Source organism: Enoplosus armatus, chromosome 6, assembly GCF_043641665.1.
Source record: "Enoplosus armatus isolate fEnoArm2 chromosome 6, fEnoArm2.hap1, whole genome shotgun sequence".
NCBI lineage: Eukaryota > Metazoa > Chordata > Actinopteri > Centrarchiformes > Enoplosidae > Enoplosus > Enoplosus armatus.
The window spans coordinates 20,677,676-20,703,158 of record NC_092185.1 but is presented as its reverse complement, the minus strand read 5'-3'; the positions used below and the strand labels follow the sequence as shown (position 1 = coordinate 20,703,158).

General features: G+C 40.3%; 1 protein-coding gene across 1 annotated transcript in view; it reads left to right on the top strand.

The window, feature by feature from the left end:
• cdh13 (cadherin 13, H-cadherin (heart)) overlaps positions 1 to 25,483 on the top strand; it is a 196,042-nt gene that overhangs the window by 45,541 nt on the left and 125,018 nt on the right. Inside the window, exons 5-7 of the mRNA XM_070907066.1 lie at positions 926 to 931; positions 1,576 to 1,728; positions 23,480 to 23,624. Coding sequence (XP_070763167.1) covers positions 926 to 931; positions 1,576 to 1,728; positions 23,480 to 23,624 — 304 coding nt within the window. The remainder of the gene's footprint in view (positions 1 to 925; positions 932 to 1,575; positions 1,729 to 23,479; positions 23,625 to 25,483) is intronic.

Sequence of the window (25,483 nt, the reverse complement as noted above, 5' to 3'; positions counted from 1 at the left end):
CACATTAACTTACTGTCTGCACTGGACATGATGCTTAATTTTTGTGATTTTGTTTCCGTTTTAAAGAAATTGACATATTCACTTTTTTTTGCCGAGAGTTAGATGAGAAAATTGATACCACTGTCGTGTCTGTACAGTAAATATGTAGCCGAAGCCAGCAACCAGTTAGCTTAGCATAGCATAAAGAGGGGAAAGACGGGGAAACAGGTCGCATGGCTCTTTCCAAAGGTAGAGAAATAAAACACTCTGTTATTGTCAGGGTTAAACAAACTAAATATGACTTGGTAATTAGTGAGCTTTGGAGGTGCTGTAATGAAAAGTATATGAAGAGTAAATGCTAACACTGCGAGTGCCTAATTGAATAATAATAAAAGAAAGATACATCAGTAAACTAAATAAATAAAAATAGAAAAGCAATTTGAGCCTTTTAAAAGCAAAAAAACAAATCAAAAGAACTGGATGCTTGAGGCGGGGATCATTGTTTTTATTATATTGGTATTGCACATTAAAAAGTGAGTACAGATGACTGTATGTCTGATGATCAGTTCTCAGTGTCCTTCCTGCAGAAGGGTCAGGGGTGATACAGTTTGATGGCGTTCTGAGTTCTGTGGTGCACCTCGGTGACTGATGATATGACTCCAGTGTATCTGTCTGTAGGCATTCTGCTATAAAGTACAAAACTTTGTAAAGTTTGTCCACACATGAAGTTTTGGCAATCTTGGTTCATTATTTTTATCATGTTACCCCCCCTAACATCTGTCCTGAACTCAGATCTGCAAAGATCTATAAGGTCTGTGGCTCTTGTTGCTGCTTTTGCTGTGCTGTGTCAATCTAACATGCTTTTCTCTGTGTTTCCTTTTTTTTTTTTTTTTTTACCTGCCCGTTCCTGTTGCTGGGGTATCTGTGGATGCTGCTGGATCGGCAGTCTCATGTGAGTATATCTATCCAAACAGTCCCTGGGTCAGATCTTTCCTGTCGGAGAGAATAGGATTGTTAGCCAACTAACTTGGCAGCACCCCTCAAAAACATCACGACTGCATGAGGCCATTTCACAGTGTTTGGCTCTAAATCTTCCTCACGTGGCCTAATGACAAATACGTTAATCCACACAACATTCATACTTAATTATAAAGGAAGGAATCGTTTTTTAAAAAAAGTGTCACTGTTCCACTTTCCTTATCTGAAAGTAATTCTACCATGCATGAACAAGTGGTCACAGCAGGACTCCAATGCCCAGAGAGATGATGCTAACTTTCTTATTTTACATGAGTTGAATTTGCCAGCTGATGAAATCAAATCAAAGTCTTGTCTGAAATGAATTTTTAATTGCTAGCTATCAGGGATTTGCATCACCATTCAAGGCGCAGTAAGCTCCTTTTTTGCTCAAATGTATATCAACAAATTCTAATAAAAAAACATTCTTCAGTATGCCGTGCTTCGAAAGAGTAAAAAAGATAGAAGCAGTAATTCACTAATTCTTTGCTTCAGGAAATAGGCTGACTCAGAATTAAATGGGAAAAAAGCTTACAATTGTTTGAGTTGTTGATGTGTGTGTGTGTGTGTGTGTGTCTACAGGTGATTTCAACAGAGAAGTCAGGGAACCATATCTTCCGACTGACAGGCCCCGGTGCTGACCAGGATCCCAAAGGTCTCTTCACCATTGACATAGACACAGGAGACGTGTCAGTCAGCCGCTCACTGGACCGGGAGGCCATTGACTCCTACCTGGTCAGTGTGTGTGTGTGTGTGTGTGTGTGTGTGTGTGTGGCTGCCTTTGTTAGATCTGGTGCTTATTGTGTTTGTGTGTATATGTTGTTTTCTCTCCTTTCTGTCCACCTGGTCAGTCTCTCCCTCTCTGGTTCCTGGACACATTTATTGTTCATGTAATTCACCGATTACTTCCTTTTCAAGTTAGTCATGAGAATCTGTAGTTTAAACTGAATTTACTTTGATGAATCTCTTTCAACTTCAGCATATGTTCTGCATACTGTCATATGGGAAAAAACTGAACAGTTAGTTAGGGGGGTTTGTGAAAGAGAACTTTGATTTTATAACCCGACTATACGTCCAGTACATTGGTATTCGGGAACGGATCGGCTTTGTATTTTGTCAAGGCTGAATTGATGCTATCAGTTAGAAGTTGGAAGTTTCCTCCGTGATAAAAGAACATTAGAGCCTGTTTGAGGTGCCTGCTGGGTTTGGTGCCCTCTGGGTTGTCTGCCTGACGAAACCATTTCTGCTAGAACAGAAAGGGAGAGAGGGGAAGAGAGAAATTCTACTTTTTAAGTCAGTCAATTGATCTTATCCTGTTTTCTGAAACCAGACGTGAGTGCTGGATGCAAGCTGTTGATAAGCTAACTGGCTTTTGTAGAAACTCAGAAATAATTCACTCTGTAAATACCAACAGATGTGAGCAGGCAACAGAGGAACAGAGAGGAAGGCTGAGAGGAGCAAACACATATTCACCAAATTTCTTTCCCCGCTCTGGTATCATTGCGCACTATTACATGCAAGGCGAAACCAGGACGTTGGGTTCCAGTGATTGTGGTCGGATTCAGGTTGTTTACAAGCATCTTTGACTGAGCATCTCTGAATATGGAAAGAACTGATGATCCAGTAATAGAAGCAGTATTTCTCACTGTCATGCCCTCTACTGACAGCACACTGTGCCCATAACACTGCCACATTAACCCTTACAGCACGGCAATGAGCCATGAGTATGAGCTAAACGTGGTAAATATGACTTTTGACTAGCCTTTCCAAAACCAAAAACGCATGAGCAAAAGGAATGGCTTAAACTATCTGTGCTACCGTAAGCTTGTCTAGCTACCACTTCCAGCAGTAACCAGGCATTACTTCCAAGGCTGAGGAGCACATCATTAACTAACTACACTAGTTTGTGTGGTTACAGGTTACACAAAAAAGGCCTAGTTCTTATGCCGTGTGCTGTGTGTGGACTATGGTTCTGTAGCATGGTTCCTTGTTGGTCCATCAAGAGGAGCGTTTGGAAAGACAGAACCGTGTTTATATTCTTTAGACAGATCTTTCTGAATTCACTTATTTCAACTGAGCTGTAAAGTGTGTGCCTCTTTCAAGTACTTGCAGTATATTCATTTTAGACTTAAGGCAGATACTCTTTTTCACTCTGTCAGCATTTCTACTATAATTTACAAAACAGAGATTATAGACACACACGTAGAGATAGCCGCTCAAGCACACACCTTCAAAGCAACCGCGCTTATCTCACAGTTTTTCTAATATCCTCAAAGTGTAGTGACAGCTCAGTAAAATAACATTTTTTGGGTCCTTCTTGGATGTCACTAAAGTTGGTACATAAAACTCTGGGGAAGAAGACAAAGAGAGAACTGGAAAAGAGGACAGTGAAGAAGAAGAAGTGCAGGGAATGAGGGTCTGGGGAAGATTTTACTCAGTATGGAAAAGTTTAGCTCAGCACAAAGATATTGAATGACACAATGAATGAACTGAGTCAAATGCAGGAAGAGAAAGAAGAAGAAAAATGGTGGCAGGAGTACGGAAAGATAGGAGACATCTGGAAAGCTTGAGACAAAGAAGATTTACTCAATATCAGAACATTATTCATTAATTGCTCTAATTTTAAACTGTTGGATTGTCACTCACTTATCATGATACAGAAGCTCATGACCTGCACAGCTAGCTACAGATTTTATTACATTATCTGTTCAACTTTGAATCCCTTATCTACCTTCACTGAGTGTGAAGGCTTCTGAATCAGCGTTAACCATCATCTTTGAGTGACTTGTCTCTCTCCCGTTTGGCTTCTTTGCTGCCTCAGATGCTGCTTCTTTTTTTTACATGGGCGATTGTGCTGGAGCCTGTTATTTATTGGAGTCAGCTATTTCGAAAAGGGCTGTCCCGCACTTGCATTTTGCTGTTGATTTCAATATGTGACACTACAGCACAAGAATGATGGAAACACTCTCGCTCGCTCCTCATGTGACGGCTCTGCTTTGAACAGACACACAAACAGACTTTATTGAAACTGTCAGTCACAAAGGTAGCCAGCCACGAGTGAGAGCAAAGAGATTTAATATATTCAACATCATCACAACAACAGTTCACCATGCACATAACTTAAAGGTCCCATTTTATGCTCATTTCAGCTCTATATTTTTGTCCTGGGACTCCACTAGAGTAGCTTTGCATGATTCACAGTTCAGAAAGGTCCTTATTTGTCTGAAACAAGTCGTTTTAGACAAACTGAAAATCTCCAAAAACCTGAAGAGTAGTTCTGAGCAGAGCCCTCCAATAACTCAGACTGAGTGGATGGATGAGCGTCCCTGTATTTGGTGGGTGGTGCTGCGCCTGGAGCTGATGACCTGCTGGGGGCGTGGCTGAGTGCGGAGACTGTATAGCTGTGACATCACAACCATACGGAAGTCCTGACGGCTCGTTTAAAGGCACAATGTCTGAATATGAGCTGTGCGCATTTTTTTCACAGTAGTTATACAGCACCTAGACCTGCTATATAATCAAAAGGGACATGCAAATCTGACTTTTAAAATAACATTAAGTTAACTATATTAAATTCTGGATTTATTTGACTTGATTATGAGTCTGCCTGCCGACCCTAGATTGAAATTAGTCTGCCTTCCAAGATCCCCCTCTGAGTGATTTTGCCTTCACAGTCTGACCATAAAAGCTCAGAGATTTAATTGAAGGCTTCAGTCAATGGCTAAATAATTCCATTATAGTGAAAAAACTGAACCAGTCTAATATGCCATTTTTTCCATGGTCTGGAATGAATTAGCTTCTAACACCAATTATGCCATCACTAATGATCATGATTTCCAACCTGATAGTGGTAATACCTGAGGGCAAGATGGTATGCTACTTTCGGCACCTACTGTGTGCATATGCACTTGCACACACATGTTGTACATGTTGTACACGCAGGCTTCACATTCTCCCACTGCTCTTCTTCCTCCCTTCCTCATCCTTTTCCCCAACCAGGCCTGCTTAACATCTTGCTCTGTCTCCTCTTATCATAAGGAGATAGTGAGTCTGTGTCCCAGCCATAACTCAGAACAAGGGTCTCCTATCAAATGCAGCTTTGCCTTTTTATCGATGGTCCAACACCATGTGCAGAATGTAGACTGTATCGCTTTTATAGGGCCCAGTGATCCACCCAGGCTGTCCCAGTCACATTCATTAATGGTGTCTCCTTTCCCACTGTAGCTAATGGCTTGTGTGGGGATGAAACATGAAATATTAAGAGAATAAAATCACCATTACTCTAAAGGCATTTCATAGGCAAAGTGAAACAGGGAGCTCAGGGTCTTTCACGATTATATGGCAAAGCCTTTTTAAAATGCTAGATGTATCTGTTAAAACTGCTATAAGCAGTATTTTTTTTATTATATATTAACATTAGACGGACATGACTTGTATGTCAAGGGAGCCACTCGTAATAAAAACCCACAGAGATTCATCATCTGTCTCTGCAGTTCTGTGGAGCGTTTTAGTGTCATCTTACTAATTGTTTCATTTTTTTCCGGTTTGATTCAGTCTCTCCTCTCTCATCGAGCAGCATTTGTTGGCGACTAGCTGGTGAACATACTGGAGTCACAGCAACTTCCTAAGATTCAGTAGTCAGTGTTTTTACAGTTTATTTTCTTCTGCTGACCCCAAGAGGCAAAAAAAACAAACACAAAAAAAACATTTGGAAGGTTAGATATACCATTCGTCAGTAAATATGTATTAAAGTCTGAGAGGCTGATTTCTGGCATGTCACACATGTTGGTCACACTGAGACACAAACATGTAAGAGGACCGTGATATGAATCTCCAATCCATGATGTTTTTGAAGTCACATTTGAAGGCAAATGTCAGTGAATGTCAAGTCTATTATCCATCCAGAGACAAAATAGAGCCGACATGTTTCCTCTGGAGGCACCTCTTTAAGATATACAAGGGATGTTGTTTTGGATAGAGATTGCATCTGTATGCGGCTCCTCACGTTCAGGGTTATATGTCAATCTCATGTCTCTAAAGCGGGCCATTAGTCAACACAGACCCCCCCACCATGCCTTGCCCACCTCCCTATATGTTTAAAGGTGTGGACTCCTTAAATGTTTTTGTCAATATACAGCAATGTATCAGTGTTCTGCTATACAGACAACCAAGGTTGTATTGAACAGACCCACCACTTCCTTCCATTCCCTCCTTTCCTTCTCCTCCCTTTTTTATGGTATGATGATGATTGATTGATATTGGAAAAGAAATGCTAGCCTCCACCCTCCCCACAAGGTCATTGTATATCAAAATAATATCCCCACTGGCTTTGAAGAAATGAAATCAATAAAGTTGACTGGCTTGGTATCTAAATGCAGTGGTCAGAGTTTTGGAGGCTCAGCTTGAAATATATGGATGCAGACACTAACTAAGCAAAAGTTGGGACACACACAAAAGCACAGTCTAACTTCAGCATAACAACAGCAAGGGGTCAGCTCCAGACAGATGGAAAGTGGGAATTCTAAATAGGCTATTACAGGAACCACAAGCAAGGCAAACAAACAAACCCCTGACAAAGTAAACATTTGCTGTGGAAGAACAAACAGACACAGTGATCAGTTGGGCCACATGTTCACAAGGATTTAATGTCAAACATTATTTTCTTATTAAGCTCAATTAGGGTGAAAATGAATGTTAATGAGATGGAAAATGGAGAGGAGGGGAGAGGGGGTGCGGGGCTTATCGCTGCGGCTATGACAAGCTCGGGTCGGGTCGAGAGTGGCGGGGAAAAACTCTAATTGGCTTAGAGCAGAGGAAGGATAGAACGTGAAGTGATAAATAACAGTCTTGTTTACACAGGTAGAGGGATGACCCTCAGTAATGCAGGTCATTGCAACTATAAGTGTTGTGAGTCCTTTGTGCGTGCTTACCTTGGAGATGCTGAAATTTGAGGTAGAGAAAAAGCTTACAACCACAAATAGTGCAGTGGACATTATTTTTGAGTTAAATGTCTCTGGTTCTCTCTGATTGCCACATGCAGTCAGCTCTTAATTGCCTGAATAGTTTGTTATGTTAATAAAAAACCTTCTGTGGTTGCAGCCTAGTTATTGGAATTACAAGTTTCGATACTGTGGTTTATTCTTTGAAATAAAAGAATTTGACTTTAAAAATCTGTTAATCCCAATGTTTGGTGTTGGTTAGGTTTTTGGTTAGCCTTCTTTGGGCTGGGCTATGAAGCAGCTCAGTGTTGGCAGCTTGTGCCTTGCAATAGAAAGTAGCATCCACACTTGTGATGTCCTTTGACAGCAGATCTAAAAGGCCCATACTCTGCTCTGTCTGTCAAGCCACAGTTCACAGTGACAAAGGAAGGGCTCGCTAAGAAACCATATGGACCTATCTCAACTCTACAAAGGCCAAGCTGTGAATTGACAGCTGTTTTGAATTTTAGATTTTTTAAATATCTCAGCTTTCAAAAACTGCGCAAAGCTGTCCCCTCAAAACAGTTTTGTTAGGTTGTCAAACTGGAAAAATAAAGAAAAAAACATTTTTACCTATATTTACCTATTTTTGACAGAGCAGACATCAAACGGTGGCATCCTTTGACAGATCAGTCTGTGGAAATGACTGGATGTGGCTTCTGATTCTCATCAATTTTAAGGTTATTTTTAGTTTTTATTTTGTAGAAAGCAACTTGAGGCTAAAAGGGTTAGAATAGTGATAGTTTACTTATGCATGCAGGATTTTAAATGTACAGAATTGTGCATATCAATCAAAGCTGAAGTGACTGTCACCACCATGGCAAGTAGTTTTCCAGTAGTGATACACCCAAATTTCATTGTATTAGTATTGCAAGCTGTGAAAAAGTTGGATCCACTCGGTGGATCACAAACAGCAACAGAATGGTGCAAAGAAATAACTTGCACCAGGGGTATTCAACTAAAGTTCGAAGAGGTCCAGTTAGAGAAAATGTCCTCAAGCAAAGGTCCGCAACATCATAATGTCTATCGTGCGTTGTGGTTTAGTGTGATATATATTGAAGTAGCCTAGCAGTTGTATCAACGTCTGCATGTAATCAACAACTGACTGTCAAATCAAATAAAGAAAGTACAATTCAAAAACACTTTTGTCAAAAACAATATTAGTATTGTCACTTAACATTGAACTATAGAGATATATAATACTGTAGATATGTATAATGTTCTTCTTTCATTAACTAAAAGAAGGGCTGCATTTAAAAATGAAATAGAGAAAATAAATAAATAAAGTAGTAAAGTAATAAAAAATTGTTTATCTTAAAATAAAGTGCTTAATTTTAGAAAAACAAAATAAAGTGTAGCAGCAGCTTGAGTTTCCCTTTTTCTTTGTTAACTGTTTCACAATAAATAATGTGTCTTCTCTCCCTGTGTCGTTCACTCGTCTTGTCATCTGTCACTCGCCTCTCACCTCTCTCGTCTGTCTGTATTCAGAGTCGCAATGTTTATCGCCTGGAATGCACAGATTTGATTGGCTGAGTAGGGTCACGTGGGCTGGCGTAACTCGTATGCAATTGGTCTGTGAGTTTCTTGAGCCGCTAAACCAGTGCCGTGCAGACTAGACAAGCTGCGCCGGTTAAAATAGAAGCGCCCCATCAAAATTTAAAATCCCTTAATAATTTATTGATTATAGGTCTGGGTCCGTATAGGACGGCGTCTGGGTCCGGACTCGGGCCGCGGTCCGCCTGTTAGTGACCCATGACTTCCACCATTAGAGCAGGTCAAAGATAGACAGCTGCTGCCAGCTGTGGCGTGCAAACACTTTCCAGAGACATCTTTGCACATGCACACTGCAATCTATTCAAACATACGTGAATAATATTTGCATGAATAACGTTTGACCAGAGAGACTGCATTACAAGCGCAGCAGACACACCTTGACATGACCCAAGCACATTATGGCGCATGGCAAGAAAACGGTCATTCATTTATGTGCATTGGAAAGCTGACTGTTTCACCACTAATAAGCTACTCATTGTTACTAATATGCTGAACACTAGTGTGGAGTACATGAGTTTATAGTGTGAATGGGGAAGAAGGGATCTGTTGGCAGCTTGCTGGCCATCTCAGTTCCTAAAACCCCTGAAATTCACTTTCTCACTACTAGTATGCTCCTCTGTTGCTCCATACATTCTGTCTCAAAATAACAGATAATATATAGTAATCCCCTCTTTACACACAGTACACATAGAGTACAAAGGTGCTAGTTACAGCATTTCAGGGCAGGTTCTCGCAGATATGTATTAGAATTCCCAACAGTGTAAGCATTAAATTGCTTCAGGCTTTTCATTTTTGCAGACATACAGAACACATAATTCCCACAATTTGCTAATTTGGTGACTTTGCAGGATTTCATCCTCATACCTTTCAGCACAAGGCACAGATCTCATGGACACAGTTTTGTTGTTTAATCAAATTTTACAGTCACTGCTCCCCTTTCTATCTGTCCTTTTGGCTTATAGCCGCTCCACTGTGGCTGTTTCTTTCTGCTTAGGTGTCAGAGAGAGAGGATTTTTTGATTAATCCGTCATGTTGCTGAGGTGGAAGAACAGGGACTGTAGGTGAAAACCCAAACATTTGACCCTGGATGTATATCTCTGTGCGCATCTCTATCTAGATATCTAATATCGCTTGCTCATCTTTATTTATATCTTTATGGATACTCTGTGCAAAGTTAGGCCCTAGTCAGGAGCTGTCAAGTCAGGAAAATAGAATGAGAATAAAGCCAACTGGCAACTGAAATGATCTGACCTTAAACCTTTGAAAAATGTTCAAATGTGTTAAATCTCCTGCTCCACAATCTCACATCCTGCCTAATTTGATTGATTTAATAGCTTTAGCAATTTGCATATTTCTTATGAATTACTTATAATAAGAATTGCTGTTTGCTGGTCCTATGGAAGACATGGGACTAGAAAGGTATATATCTGAAGGCACCATTCACATGACCCCTCCACTGACAGTACTGTGGCTCTGAAGGGCTGACTGAGTATGGTCCATACTGTTTAACTAAAGTTTTTCTTTTTGCTGACAAAACAGCCAAATCTAATGAATAATTTGGAGGCAGTGTGCCTCCAGACAGTTCGAAGAAAGAGAACAGAGTGTATTCAGAGGACCAGAGAAGAAAGAACAGTGGACCATAGGGAAGTAAGAAAAGGCAGATGAGATAGGAGAGCAAAGAGGGATAATAATAATAAGAATAAAATAATGATAATAAAAGAAATTTAAAGCTAAATTATGATTTATAAAAATAAACAATACATATTGCATGTACTGTACAATAATGCACAAATACACACCTGCAACAACACTTCAACAGACATACACCACGGTTTCGTATAGCAATCAAATGACTCCCTCATTTACAGTAGGTGTAACTTTAGGGGCTTGAGGCCTGAGACAGGTGAAGCCTGTTGTCCAAATCCCACTCCTGTTTTCTGCTTGGCTGGACTGTAATTTCCTGGGCTTTGGAGAGCAGGATACGCTGCCCTGCACACAGGGAAACAGCCCTGATGTGCACTTAGTCCCTGTATGTGGGACAGAGATAAAGGACACACACACACACACACACACCATCAACACCACCACCACCTACTCCCAGAGCCAAAGAAAGGTTCGAGCCACCATAATTGCTCTTACCTTTAAGAAATATAACCACAAGACTTTCATGCCACAGGGTCACACAGCGAATTGTCCACTGATAATGCCTGTGGTTGATAATTTGTTATTTCACATGCATAACTGTCTCCTGAACTATGTTTGCAACACTCTCTACCTCCGTCAGACACACAGTAAACATTCAGTTTTGCATCTGTTGTTTGGTTTCTCAAACAACTACTTCGTTTTTTTAATTCAAATGTAAGCAAACTTCAAATAAATGGAATGACACTATAGACACGTTCTTAGAAGCTCTTTTTACAATTCAGTTCAGAGAGATTTTCCTCAAAGTTTTACCATTTTATTTTCCTGTTTTTAAGCCTTCCTTCCGGTCAGAATCATTGAAGTCTGAGAGTTGTGTCACTATCCTGCTGTCCTTCCAGAAACCCCCTTATACCCCTGCAGACACACTGCTGTGCCCCTACTCCCAGATAACCTGATTAAACAGCGCCCTGTTGCTTAGCCTCAGGCATTACCGCTGCTAATTCAGCCTGTCCGCCGCCTGCTGAGGCACATGGCACAACCCCTAATGCACTCTGCCTTAGTACCAGGGCAGCTCCACTTTCAGCAGTCAAGACTGATACAGTAACACTCCCAGTATTATCTACTGAAAGGGCTGACATTGACCACAAAAGACAGGAAATGGACTGAAATGGGTCACTAGATTATTAAAATCTATCCTGAGGGAAGTTGAAAAGTAAATACAATAAGTAAGAAGAGACAAAGTCATTGCTGGGAATGATATGGCAATCTAAAAATGAAAACACATTTATTATTTACTCCCTCCCGTGTCAGCTGAAAGTCATTTGTTTGTAGGATCACTAAACACACAGGATGTTGCATCCAAAGTTTCATCCCAGTCTCTCCTCAAACTATCAAAATAAACAGCCTTTTATAGTCATGTATAACACAGCATTCTTCAGAGAGACATATATTGTCACAATAGGGTGTAACCTTTGAGACATTGTTGAGCAAACTGTTTTCAGTGAGGAGGCTGGCATAAATGATGGATGTCAAGTCATTTTGGAGATCCCAATCCTTTAATATTGGGTATCTGCAGCTACCGAGTTCAACCCAATATTTACCTCACTTATATTTACCTAACTGACACAGTTGCCCAGTGCACACTCAAGCTACAGAACTAAAATACAACTAAATTCATCCCAAAACCACTTTTTGTTCCAAAGATGCTCGGTATACAGAGTAAAAATAATTATATAGCAGCAGAAGATGCAATCTTGATTAAATATGTATCTGGCACATTTGCAATAACACCTGTGGACTACTGAACCTGACACACTTTTCACAAGCTACTTGTTCTAAATACTGAAGATCCTGGTTCCAAACTATCAGCTTAGACAGTTGATTGTTATGAAGGAAAGATAAACTGGGAGACTCCTGAAACTGATGTGACGTATGCAAGCAAAATGTTGCCATAAAGGAGAGCAGCTTTGAAACACTAGCTGGCCGAGGTGGACAAAACACAGAAGAGTACAGTGAAGAAAGGTTTATCATTTTGATCGGGTTTATTTCCCAAGATATGGTCCAAAATATGCCTGTTCCAGCCCTGAACCGGGCTTGGGACACCTCGAGTATACATGTAAATGTCTATTGTTGAAGCTTAACTTAAGATTTTACATTCAGTCATTATTTAATTGATTGAAACAAGTACTTTCATTTTGAAATCATTTCAAGGTGCAAATAAAATACATCACAACTCTTGACAATCATGTAATGTGCACTGCGACCTACAGTAGACTTGTAAAATAAAGGATGCCGTAAATTATGTGAAACGACGAGTTGCTGTATGTTTTTCTTCATTTGATGTGACAGAACCACCTTCCTGTAGACGCTCAGAAGATGCTAATCATGTCAGCTTTTCCAACATGTTCTTGAAAAACAGATATAACAGTCTTTTTATTCAAAGAGACCAATGAAATACCTGCACAGTATTGCACACAGCTGTACTGTTGATGGAGTAGTTCAGCCCTGAGTGCACCACTCGTGGTATTCCACCGGCCCTCCAAACAGTTCCTTCAGTGCCAGACAAAAGGAGATTGAATTATACCTTAGGAGGGGAGGGGGGCTATTTTGTTCCGTGATACACAAGGGAGAGCCTTTGTGACTCTTTCAACGCCTTTCAGAAGCAGGATTATTTTTTATCTTGCCAGACGGCCGGCTGAATGAGAGATCTTTTCTATCATTTTCTATCTTCTCCATACTTTAAACTCCCCCACTCCTTTTCACCTTCCATCTTTTGTTCAATCTCTCTCCCTCCAAAGACCATCTATTTATATCTCCTTTGACATTCCAAGGGCTTCTTTTTCTTTTGATGTAATGAGGAACATTTCAGATCAGTGACTCTGGGATGAGAGACAGAAAAAGAAATCCACACAATCCAATATTCCAAGAGCAGTTGTTTGCTGAGGAGCACATTAACATTTTTTAAAATAATTTGCCGTCTCTGAGATTTTCGTGATGATAACGACTAGTAATAAAATCATTAACACTGGCTTCATAACAACAAATTAGACCACCAAGGCTTAGCATTTAAAGATGGTAGAAGAAGGTTTTGAGTGTAGGTTGGGCCTATGATGTCTTTGCAACCAGCCAGAGAACTTGGGATCTTATTGCGATCATATGAGACTGTAATAGACTAATATGATGAGAATGTAGGTCATGGGGTGTACCAAATCGCAACAAATTACTTACTGAGCTGAACATCCTGTGCCAAACAATTTGGGACAAATTCATGTACCATTACGCCCCTAACTTAGATTTTGCTTATTAAAAACAAAAAAGCATCATTATATGTCAAGCAATTTGGGTCTTTTGGTGGTGGAGATACCATTTTGTTCACATTTGGATCATCGTATCTTATATTTTAGACTACAGTTTTACCACGTGACTGTAATCTGCATACCCCCTCTTTTTGAATCACCGTTTGTATATTATGGAAATTATAGACTGTAAATATATAAACATGCATTCCCATCATGCTTACACAGAAATAATGTCTTGCCTAGGTCATGATTATACACTTGTTGACAGTTTATTAGGTCCATGTAAAACTAATGCAGTCTAATACAACAGTGCTGCAGTAAATCCTACCCTCATGGAGATTATAATGTCCAGTGTTTCTGTTCAGAGACGTGTTGATTCAACTTTATGATCATTTTGGATGATATAGTTTGTAGTGCTGATGAATTGTATTGCATTATACAGAAATGTGTGTCTGTTGTTTAGCCTACCCTTACTGATATAAATGGGGTGGACAAAATAATAGAGATAGAGCATAACGCAATACAATTCAACAGCACCACAAACTGCAATCTTCAAAATGTGCTTTGTGCTAAATGGTAACATCAGCATGCTAACATGCTCACAATGGCAATGCTAACATGCAGATGTTTTGCAGGTATAATGTTCACTATGTAAGCAAAGTGCAATGTGTTAGCATGCTAACATTTTCTAATCAACAATGCACAAACACACAGCTGAGGCTGATGGGATTGACATTAGTTTTGCAGCTTTTTGGTCAGAAGCCAAAGTTTTGGACAAATTAGCATGTTGACTTGATGACAACACTAGAGGAAAAGTTATTACGATTCATCCTGTGGGATGAATGTCTGTACCATATTTTATAGCAATCCATCCAATAGTTGTCAAGACATTTCACTCAAAACCACAAATGCCAACCTGCTGGTGGCGATATAGAAAAGGTCTGTAGATCAACAAAGTCATTAGGATACATTGTCTTTCTTCCAATCCATCTGGTGCAGTAGATCTTGAGAAATTTCACTTGATAAGTGAAAACGCATACCTCCTGGTGACTCTAAATGGAAAGTCAGGGGATACCCAAAGTTATGAGGATTTATCCCTGTGGGCACCATGAATATCTGTAACAAATTTCATGATAACTCACCCAATAGTTGAGTCAGGGGATCATCCATCTAATAGTTGGTGACATATTTCAGTCTGGACTAATGTGGTGGACCAACTTACCGACACAGCAACAGAGCATCCTTAGAGAGATGGCGCTAGCATGGCTAAAAATGTTTTGGCTAAGCCCTAATCTTGTAACTGTTTTGGCTTTGATGGGATAAAGTTGTGGTTTCACTTTGCAAAAAAAATGCCCTTCAGCAGAAAACCAATCCCAGTTGGTCTTTCCATGTCTCTCAAAGAGCTTTGGTGAGAGTATGAAACACACTTGGCAGCTGTGCTTCCTTCTTGAGAGCCTGCTTCCATGGCTTAACTTCATTGGTATAGAATTATTCAAGTTCTGAAGGTAGATGCAGCAGATGTGTACAGGACCGGTGGATTAACATCCACGTGTCCCACTGGGTGTTTCGAAGGGAAGCTGATGCCTTGAGGTCTATGCTTTGAGAGGAATAGAGGAAAAAGTGAAATTCTTTTGGGAAAGTGAGGGAAAAAACATCCCTCTGTTGTTATCACACCTTGCTGTACTGTAAAAGAAGATGCATGAAAATTGAAAAGAAGACTGAAAAGCTTTTCTTTACAAGTATATAGGCTGTGGGTGCAACATAACACAATAACTGTGCAATTAAGCTGTTTCTCTGTTGATGTTTGTCTTTGTGACTTCATGAAATATACTAGTACTGAGAAAGTGCTAAGAAATTTCCTAACACAATGCTATTTCCACAATCATATGCTGTGTTTCATGATCCCTGTTTGAGTTCTAATGGTCAGTGGCACTGCCAACTTCCATCAAGATTTACAGTGAAGGTACAAGTCTTCGATGCCTCTGGCCCACCCTCCTATGTTTCTAGATATTCCAAACTGATCTGACCAATCAAACTCACTTTGCTGGAGCTGCTCAGTAAAGCAGTTCAACGGTGATCAGATTATGCCTCCCCTTGCTGTGTCCAAGGGAGAGCATTAAGGAGAGTTTGAGGGAGGGAAAGCTCTCCCTCCTGGGGACTGTCTGAACTGTGTTAGGGCAGGACCGGGGTTCTGCGGTCTGGAGAGCAGCCTGCTGATAAAGGCTGAGCCACAGGAGTGTTTGGGAGGTGCTGGGTACCATTCACCTTGGAGCTGCACAGCAGTTTCACTGGGATCTTAAGAAAACGGCAGGCAGGCAGAGCCCCTTTGAATTCACCACCCCAGCAAAGGGAGGACTACTTGAATGGCTCAGGAGGAGCTGAATGCTGAGTGAATGTGAAATGAGGCGATGGCAGTGGAAGGCAACGGAGATGTTTCCATATGCATGACTCGCCCCCTTTTCACCACTTCCCTTTTCACTCTTCCCATTCTTGTCTGTGTTTAAGGCTGTGATAAAGCTGCCCCAGCTCCTTTTCCTCTACTTCTGCTACAATAAGCCAAGCGCCCAATTGACTGAGGCTTCAGCTCACATCTCTGCCTACAGTGTATCCCTCCCCTGTAATCAACCTAGCTTCTCATCTGGGCACAAAGGCCTTTCAAGACTCAAAGCTAGGAGGAATGATGGAGACAGATGAGAGGAGAGGACAGGAAATGGCAGGAACGCAATGTTTGGTTCTACTATAAATTGAAATTGAAGCAAGCCAAAGGATTTCAGAAGAAAGAAGTGTCGTTACTCTTATTCGTCCTTGAACAGTTCAGTTACAGTTGCACGTCCTTGTCTATATTTGTGTGTGTGTCTCTGACAAATTGAGAAGAGTGTTTTTAAGTTGCACCGATTTTTGTTGTCCATGTGTTGAATAATGATAGCACTGAATCCTTTCCATGCTGAAGAGGATTGAGACACAGTCCTCTTACACCAAGGGTATGTCAGTATTTAAAAAAAGGACATAATATACATGAGGTCTGACACTATAGAAGTAAATGGTACCAAGTTAGAAGCCTTTCATTGTCGAGGAAATCCTTTTGTCGCAACACCAATAGAAGATATTCATAATGTAGCATTCATTTGGGATATATTAACCATGGTGTATTCATGATAAATGATTGTATGAGCAACACTTGAATAACGAATAAGCGCTGCCTTTTATGTAGAAAGAAAGTTGACTTAAAACAAACTGTGACCTTTCCTCAGTGGAGAAGTGTCTAAGTCTTAGTGTGATAATGATCTCAGCTCTGAGAGGAAATGGCCCTGCTCAACCTTCTCCGACACCCTCTCAGGGCAAAAAGGAAAGTGAGAGGAAACTGCAGGAGAGAGGTACGTTTACTGAGACCTGTAATGTTCACAGACAAGATGGCTTGAAGTCACAGATCTACACTCTGAAGGTGGGGCCAGGTCAGCCAATAAACACAGAGGTAGTGGTCACAGAGTTTATCATCTCCCCTGTGACTGACTGCCGCTGATCTGGCACGAGCAGGGCCCATCTTCTCCAATTCTCCCTGCCTTTAATAAGCAATTTTCCCTCCAAATGAAATCACTGCCCCTTCTCGCACACATAGATGCTAATTTTCAACTTGAGAAAATATTTCGCTATGATCCGTGATAGAGAAAAAATAGCTTCCCCATTTTGCTAACAGGCAAGTGATGAGCCGTGTGAGGAATGCAATGCCTCGGGTCTGATTTAAACTTCACCCACTAATCTACACACACCCTGTGTCATCATGATTGGGTGATTTTAGGGATGTAATGGAGAATTGTCTTGGCACATTGATGCAGAAATAGTCAGTAAAGTAGAATTAATTAAATTGAAAGCATCCAAACAAGTAAGAAATATACATTTTATATATTTTCTCATATTCAATTGGGACTTCTCCCTTATCTAACGTTGACTGTTTCATTCTTAGGAGTTGGCAGTTCCCCAGAGGTAGAAGTGACTGATGATGGTGGTCTAACTTATACATGCTATATGCTGGAGGCTGATTGGGTCTCAAAAGACCTTATTCCACATATTCCCACATGCTAATGCCTACAATACAGTGCCTGAACTGAGATCAGTACTGGAAAAACATGCATTCTCTTTCACCCTTTTCATGTCTGTCATGCACAGACAAAATAATATGCACATATTCTCTGCAGTCCTTCATTATGCAAAGATCTCTATGAGGAGAAGTAGGCTGCACAGGTGAGGATTTGCACAAGCATCCAAGCATTAAGGACAAGTGAGGATTCTTGTGAGAAGTATAAAAAGAGCTATTAGAGGAGAGCTAGCAGCTACAGTAGAAGCAGTGCCAAGATGAGCATAGAGAGAGAGGGAAAGGGTTACGCTGCTTTTACCAAATTCTATTTGATGAACAACTGTTTAATCAGATTCACTCTTTCACATAAAGCCTACAGGGTAAGAAAAATGGTCTTTGTAAAAGATTATGGTTTTGAGACCAGGTATAAATAATATCTATGAGAGCCATTTATCACCATTTGCATATACTTCAGACAAAATGTCAGTTTCGCTTCTCTCTCTCTCTCTCTCTCTCTGTTTTTGGCTCACTGACATCAAAACACTGAGCTACTGTAAGTAGAATCATGCTCATGTTTTAAATATTTGATTAGTCAATGAAAAGTAATGCAAGAAGGAAGCAGACAAAGATGAAAAAAAAGAGCTCTGTTCCATCTCCACATCACATACAGTATGCTATGTATATTTATAGTGTGCTATTTTTTCAGTTATTAATCAAGAAATTATTGTTTTGTTATAACAGGAAATTATTAAATATATGCACATAAAGACATCAATCAAACTTTGAAACTAGTGCCAACAGCCAGAGCTGTGAAGTGGGAGGAATTATTTCTTTGGTAGGACCAAATGTTAGACTCCTGTTTTCTGTATTGAGAAGCACTGAGAATACCATTAATTGCAATAAGAATTTACAGTGGGCAAAAATACTTCTGAAAAGCATCTCCTCCATTTTGCAACTCTTTTAAATTCAACAAAGAAAAAATGTTGAATTAATTGGGTTTTTTTAATTGTTAATTTCAGAGAATTTCCTGAGGGTGTCTCACCACCACCATGTGCGATTTAGTTTTTCTAGCTGCGAGTTGCTTCTACCTTTCCCTTGAGCATTACATTATAGTACAGTAACAGCTTCCATCAGCACTACACCCAAAACTCAGGCCAATTTACCCTGCATACTAATATCTTTGAGCATACTACATTATTTCCCTTTTTCATTGTGAATGCACTTTATACTCAAAACCCGGTCAGAACGTGTACTATATCTGTAGTATGGAATATGAGGTGAAGACATTTGCATATTATACTGTTTAGCTCAAAGAAAGTAATGCAAATCAAAGCTGTTCATGACAGGCTTTGTTTGAAAGATCACAACAGTTTCTTTATGGTGAGACGATATGCGTTTGATTATATATTCCCTCTGTCTGCCAAACAGGTTATTGCTGTGTTGCTGGTGCGGTCCCCCATTCAAATGATCTGATGCAAGGCAGCTCACAGCTAATGTTCTCATTACAGCTCAGACATGCTGAGAAGAAAAGCTTGAGTGTTTGCATGTATTCATGTGTCTGTGCGAGTGAGTGAATTCATGCGTACATATGCTTGTTGGCAGAGGACAGGAATTATTTTGCCATGCAGATCCCTGTATGCTTGTTTCAGTCATATATTATGTCTCTCTTGTGTGTGTGAGCCTGTGTGTGTGTGTGTGTGTGTGTGTGAGCTGATCAGTGAATTGGATGAAAATGCATGTTGGGTTGAGAACACCATTAGTTGGGAGTCAGCAGTTCTGCAGGATGGAGACAGAGAGGGAAATGGTCCCTCTCATGAAAAGCCTCCCATGGTATATTCTCAAGGAAGAGAGAAAGAGAGAGGAGGATGAGATAATATATGAAACCATTAGGCTCCTAACACCTAAAACACTTAGTTCAGCTGCATGTGTGCCATTACTGCCATTACACTATATGCTCCAGGCTCCATGGTGACCGACGGATAGGAGGACAAGGAAGAGGAAGACCAAGGAGTGAGATAGAGGGAGAGGACTGGGATGACCCGTTTGATAGAGAGGTTGCGTGATGTCATGCATTACTGATAGGATAAGGAAAGGCTGGTAATGTGATGCTTCAGATAAAGGAGGAACCTCTCTCGCTCACTCTCTCTCTGATGAATGTCTGCAGCCCTGCTCCAGCGCTAATAAAGGAAGTGAAGTGATCTTCTTAGCCTCAGATTAAGATTGAAACGGAGGTAATGTCATTACATATGGTATCTTCATAGGATACAGACCGGTGACTTCATAGCGTGCATAGCCTCATCTGCAGATAGGATTTCTAGTAGCATAAGCGCTTAGATTATATCAAAAGTGATCTCAATCTTTTGACAATCAGAACTGGCAACATACAGGCTATTATGTGTCCAGTCACTAGCCCTATGAAGTGCAGTTTCATATGCTTACTGTAGGTATGTCCATTTTCCCGGCCTGTAGCCTCTATTAATTCATTGCACCCAAATGTGCTGGATGCAGCATAAAATCAATACCACATTCTTTCTGAGACATTCATTTGTATAATTACAGTAAACAAAAGAGACCACAGCTGAGAAAACCTTTCTTAATGAACAAGATAAAGCCGGTCGTCTCAACAATGGTGTCTTTTTTATAGTGTAGCGCTATAAACGACTTAAAAATTAAATCTTTGCACCCGTATAAAAATCTGGAGCATCATCTTCAACTGAAGAAAAATAATTAAGGCAAATTAATCGTTAAAGTGATCAATCTCATAAGAGGGAATTGGAATTCTTTTCAATACATTGACCTCTGTCTTCTGCGTCAAAGAACACGCACAGACAACTTCTTGCTGATAAATGAGGACATTTATTTATAGCTAAATGCCTACTAATAACTGAATATATGAAGCATTAATAAGGAGTACATGAAGAAGATTATCAAATGAATAAAAGATCTTAAATGATGAGATAAAACTTAACTCAGTGGCAATAGTGAGGTAGAGTATGCAATTTGGTTATTAAAACCAAAACGGCAACGCTAGCGTAACGCTGATTTCTCTAGAGGGGATTCTTTTATTTGGCATCAACTAGTATCATCTAGTTTTGGCTACTTGTTGAAGCGTTGCAGAGAGGAGACCGTTTCAGCTGACTTTCCAAGTTTGCTGCGCGGTGGCACAGTGCAGCAGGAGGTGCAGGCCTGTCTGCCTGTGAGGCTCAGTCGATTGGGAGCCCAGCTGCAGGTTAAGCCTTGTTTATGCTCGTGCGAGACACTGTAACGCAGCCCCCTGTAGATGTCACGTGAGCTTTGAGATTGCACGGAGGCGTTTCTGCTCAACAGGCTATCCGTTGCAGTTATCTCCGAAATGCCAGGGGGCATAAAATAAAAAACATAGTAGAAGATTGTCATAAACAGATATGGCTGCACTCTGCACTAGAGCTTGTTGTTGCTGAGGAAGAATGCATCTGTTTTTATCTATTCAATTTGGCAGCAATCTCTCTCCATGAGTTTAGAATCATGTGGCTGTCCCTGTGGTCTCTCATGGAAGGTGTAGTTTCACAGGCGTCCATGTTGAAATGTTGCGTTGCCTAGTTACAAAAATTCAGAGGTGCATGACCACGCGCCACAACAACTTGCGGCGCCTTCGGCATGGAGCGATGACGTCATTTTGGGAGAATGGACCCTTGTTCTAGGGACAGTACGGCGACCATAAATCCAGCTTTACGCTCCAGGTGACTGTTCACGCAGGTCACCAAAAGGATGCGGTCTCCTAGCCTCCGAGGTCGTGGCCTGGGCTTCTGTTGAGTCCTTGTGATGTTGTGGCTGAATGTTGAATAAAGTTTATCTGGCTACACTAACTTCAAAAAGAAAAAATACTATAAACTGCGAGGCTTTGTGGTGCAAAAATATAAAAAGTCAAAAAGAAATATCTCTTCACTTTAACACTGAGGCACTCAGAGGCTTGCTTATAAAAAGGTTAAATTGTGCACGGACTTTAGGCGAGGAACAAGAGAAACTTTAATAAAGACGTCTAGAAAACAATGTTACTTGAGCTCAAGTTGAGGACCAGCCTGAGGGACGGAGGTCGGTCAGGTCGGTGAGTTTGGGGTTGAGGAAGGCATTCCCCGCTGAAAACTCTATTCCTTTGTCTGAAACTTATAAACTTGCCATTCATGTTTCCTGACTCTAATGAATTTACTTGAAGTTGTATGTGCAAAATTCACATCTCTCAAACATCACTATGGCCATGTAATCGTGATTCAAGACATAAAATAACATGGTAGTTATTTTATGTCGTAGTTTACCTTACTCTCAACTACTTTCACTGCAAAACATAGATTAACACTACTACCAAGTGTTGCCAGATAGTAAACAAGGTAGATACTTACTTTGGTTAAGGAGTAAATACTGTACCTGACATGACACTGAACTGAAACATTCCCATCAGCCTCAGCTGTTCTGCTTAGCGCTAATTAACAAATCTTCGAATGCGAACATGTTAAGCTACGATGGTGCACATAGTAAACATTATACCTGCTAAACACCAGCATGTTACCATTGTCATTGTAAGAATGTTAGCATGCTGACATTAGCATTTAGCTCAATACATGTGCCTAAATACAGTCTCACAGAGCCGCTAACCTGGCTGTTGCACATTTTCTATAACACTGTTCCAGTTCTCTAAATATTATAATTATCACATCACTTCGTACGGTCTAGCCAATTGACAATTGATTTGACCTGCAAAAGGCTGTCACTCACTAAAAACATATTTACACTTAAAATGAGATAAATCCACTAATCAGCGCATCACTGCCCACACAACGATATTTCCAATTATCATTGCTGAAGCCGAGGCAGTCAAAACTGTACGGTATCGTATCAATGTGACCGAGTTCATTTAAACTGTGTTAGAGAAATGAGAGTCATGAATTGCACTTGTAAGCTACATTTGCTATGAACACTATAACAATATCAGTCATTTACAGATTTTAGCATACATATTTACCCTCCATGGTAAAACCCAACATGAGGGCTCTTACTGCAAAGTGTTGGACCCATAGAAAACATTGAAATAAAGCAGAGAAAGAGGTAGGCTGACTAAACAGGACAGGATTGTCCCACTCTGGATTATAAACTGCTTGTTTGCTGACTTGATGTTGTGCATATTTTAACTGCACTGTTAAACTGGCATGGTCCCGGAGGTGAACCGGGGGGATGACTAGCAATACTGCAGAGTAGGGAGAAGCTGAATGCATAAATATGTGATGTGGGCTGATGGAGGATCCCTCACTGGAGGAGCAGACAAGGTGAAGGAGGTAGAAAGGAGGAGGAGGAGGAGATGAGTAATCTTAGCATCTGTACATATGTAAAGGAATCTGGAGAGTCATACATATGCAAGGACATGATTTAGCAAGTTTAAGAAGTAAGAAACAGTAATAGAAAATGAACAAACCAAATTGTTATTCATTTCTGCTGCATAGATGTTTGAGTGATTGCATGGCTTGCATGTGTTAAAATTACCCAAATTGGTATTTAACTGCAAATGTTAAGGTACAATATACTAAATGCTCCGGTACTTGATAGCTGTCCAGGAACAAATACTTTCATTATTGTAATTCAGGGAAATTGGCCGCCACTGACAACAAAGATAGACTAATTGCAAGTGTGTTTATCTGTCTTAAGACAAATGTTGAAAATTCAGCTATTAAGCATCATTTGTGGAGGGAGATACGGTATAATGCAGAGATGTTTGTAGGGAAGATAAAGTCCATTTTTAACTGTGGCTGTGTTTTCATTGGAAGACTGGTGGGATGTTATTGTAGCTGTATGCAGAACAGCACAGAATCTAAACCAGCCACCTACAGTTTTATGAAGATTTCTGTGAACAGAGTTACACCTAGAACACCATCTTCATTGTGAAAAACAATTCATTTATCTTTCCATCCACACAGCTGGAAGTTTCAACCACAGACTTCACTGGAAACCTTGTCGAGGGACCGGCCATGCTAGTGATCACAGTCATCGACCAAAATGACAACCGGCCCATCTTCAAAGAGACACGTTACACAGGAGAGGTGCTCGAGGGATCCCCCACAGGTAGGTGACATTGTTATATTGAAGGACTCTGGAGAGAAATGGGCTCTTATTGGATTTAGTCGGACTGCAATATCACACACACACACACACACACACACATACTATGACTGCTACTCTTGAGATGTCTTCTGATCTGAAGCTAGGTGCGGTTGGTGATGCCTACATTTGTGTCCTCAGCTGAGTGGTTTGTACGTGTTGTTGGGCTGCCAGACGGCTTCCTGTGAGGATCCTTCTTATTGGTCAGCTGTATATAATGAATATTAGTTCATATCAAGTTCATATTAATTCATTATTTTGCTTTATTTACACTGAAAAACCCCAGTGTTATCAAATATTTTATCACAACAATCTGGTAACAGCATTTTCTTTGTTGAACATTTGTTCTTAATTTATCGTGTGTAGTTATAGTAATGCGAGGTAAGTCTGTGTAAGTCAAAGCAACTTTGTGACATTTGAAAACTGAAAATTTCTGACTTTGGAATTTCCCCAGTGGCATCAGGAAAGACACTGTGGCAGTGTGATAATATGTGTGCCATATGTGATATGTGCCACTACAGTACCTGTCCTCCGCTTCTCCATTCATCCTTTGTAGGAGTGCTGCCATAAAAGGGCTGAAAGCAACACAACCATTTTATTTTTTACTGAGAATGTCTTATTTTTCTACACACAAAAAAATCGCATTACATCAGAATAACTTGAAAGTTGCTATACTCACAGTAGCTGTAAATACCCTCATATAACATCTATTACACCCGCTTTTTACCCTTCCCCTCTCTGCTGCGCCTACATCTGAACTGGAATAGTATATTTCCAAAAGATGACAATATTTTGGAAATGGATATAGGCTACTTGTTTCTGGCAGTCTTTCACACCTTACCTATACTAATATACTAATACTAATATTAAGACATTGTTTTACATTTATTGGTCAACAAATACATGCTTGAGTCAAATGTCTTTTCAGCTTAAGCATTAATAAGCGCAACTACATTTTATTCTGAAATGTTTTGGCTTACTTTATATGTCACATTGAATTTTCACTTCGTCCCCTCCTTCCCTTCTCCCATCTCGTTTCCTCTCCTCTCTGTCGGAGCTTAAAGAGATTTTATATGAGATTTGAAGAAATTTGAAAGCAAAATACCATTTTTATTATCAATTGTTAAGAGTTTTTTGTCAGTTATCTGATTCTGATGATCGATACGTGCTGACAGTCGGTTACTTTACGGACTATAGTCGGAGGCTCTGCACTGCCTTTCCTCCCCATTGCATCTCATGGTCAATTGTTTGAAAATGAATCATTTTGAGGCAAAGCTGGCAGAGCCTTTGAGAAGACTCTTCACCTCTGGCTTCTACTCTAAATCTTAACGCTCTCTTGGATGCCTTCGTCACTTTGTCACAGTAGCTTCTTTTTTTTGGCTCTCTGAGCTGTTGTCAATGCTATCACTGTTCTTTTATTTAAGGTGACGGTTGTGGCCTCTCTGGGCTGGAATATAAATACATGCCGTTTGAATGTACAGTGTGTCTATTTCAGGAAAGGTCTACTTTGCTAACCCTCTGCCACCTTTATACAAGCTGATTGTGTCTGTGTGTCTGGACTATGCAGTCTTTAAAGCAGGTAAAATGAAGATTCAAAAATATACTTTTTTATATTCTCTCTACGTACAGCTGTGGTGTGAATGGCTGTCATCCACCGTACAATGGTTATATATGACATGATGACTGGGTGAGAAATGCGGAGGTGGTCACGTCCTGGACAAGCTGTGTGTTGCTGTTCACTTCCAGGGTCTGTTTGGCATTTATTGTTGAATGGTTTCCTGTACTGGCCAGTGGATGTGGATTTACATTTCTGCACCAACAAC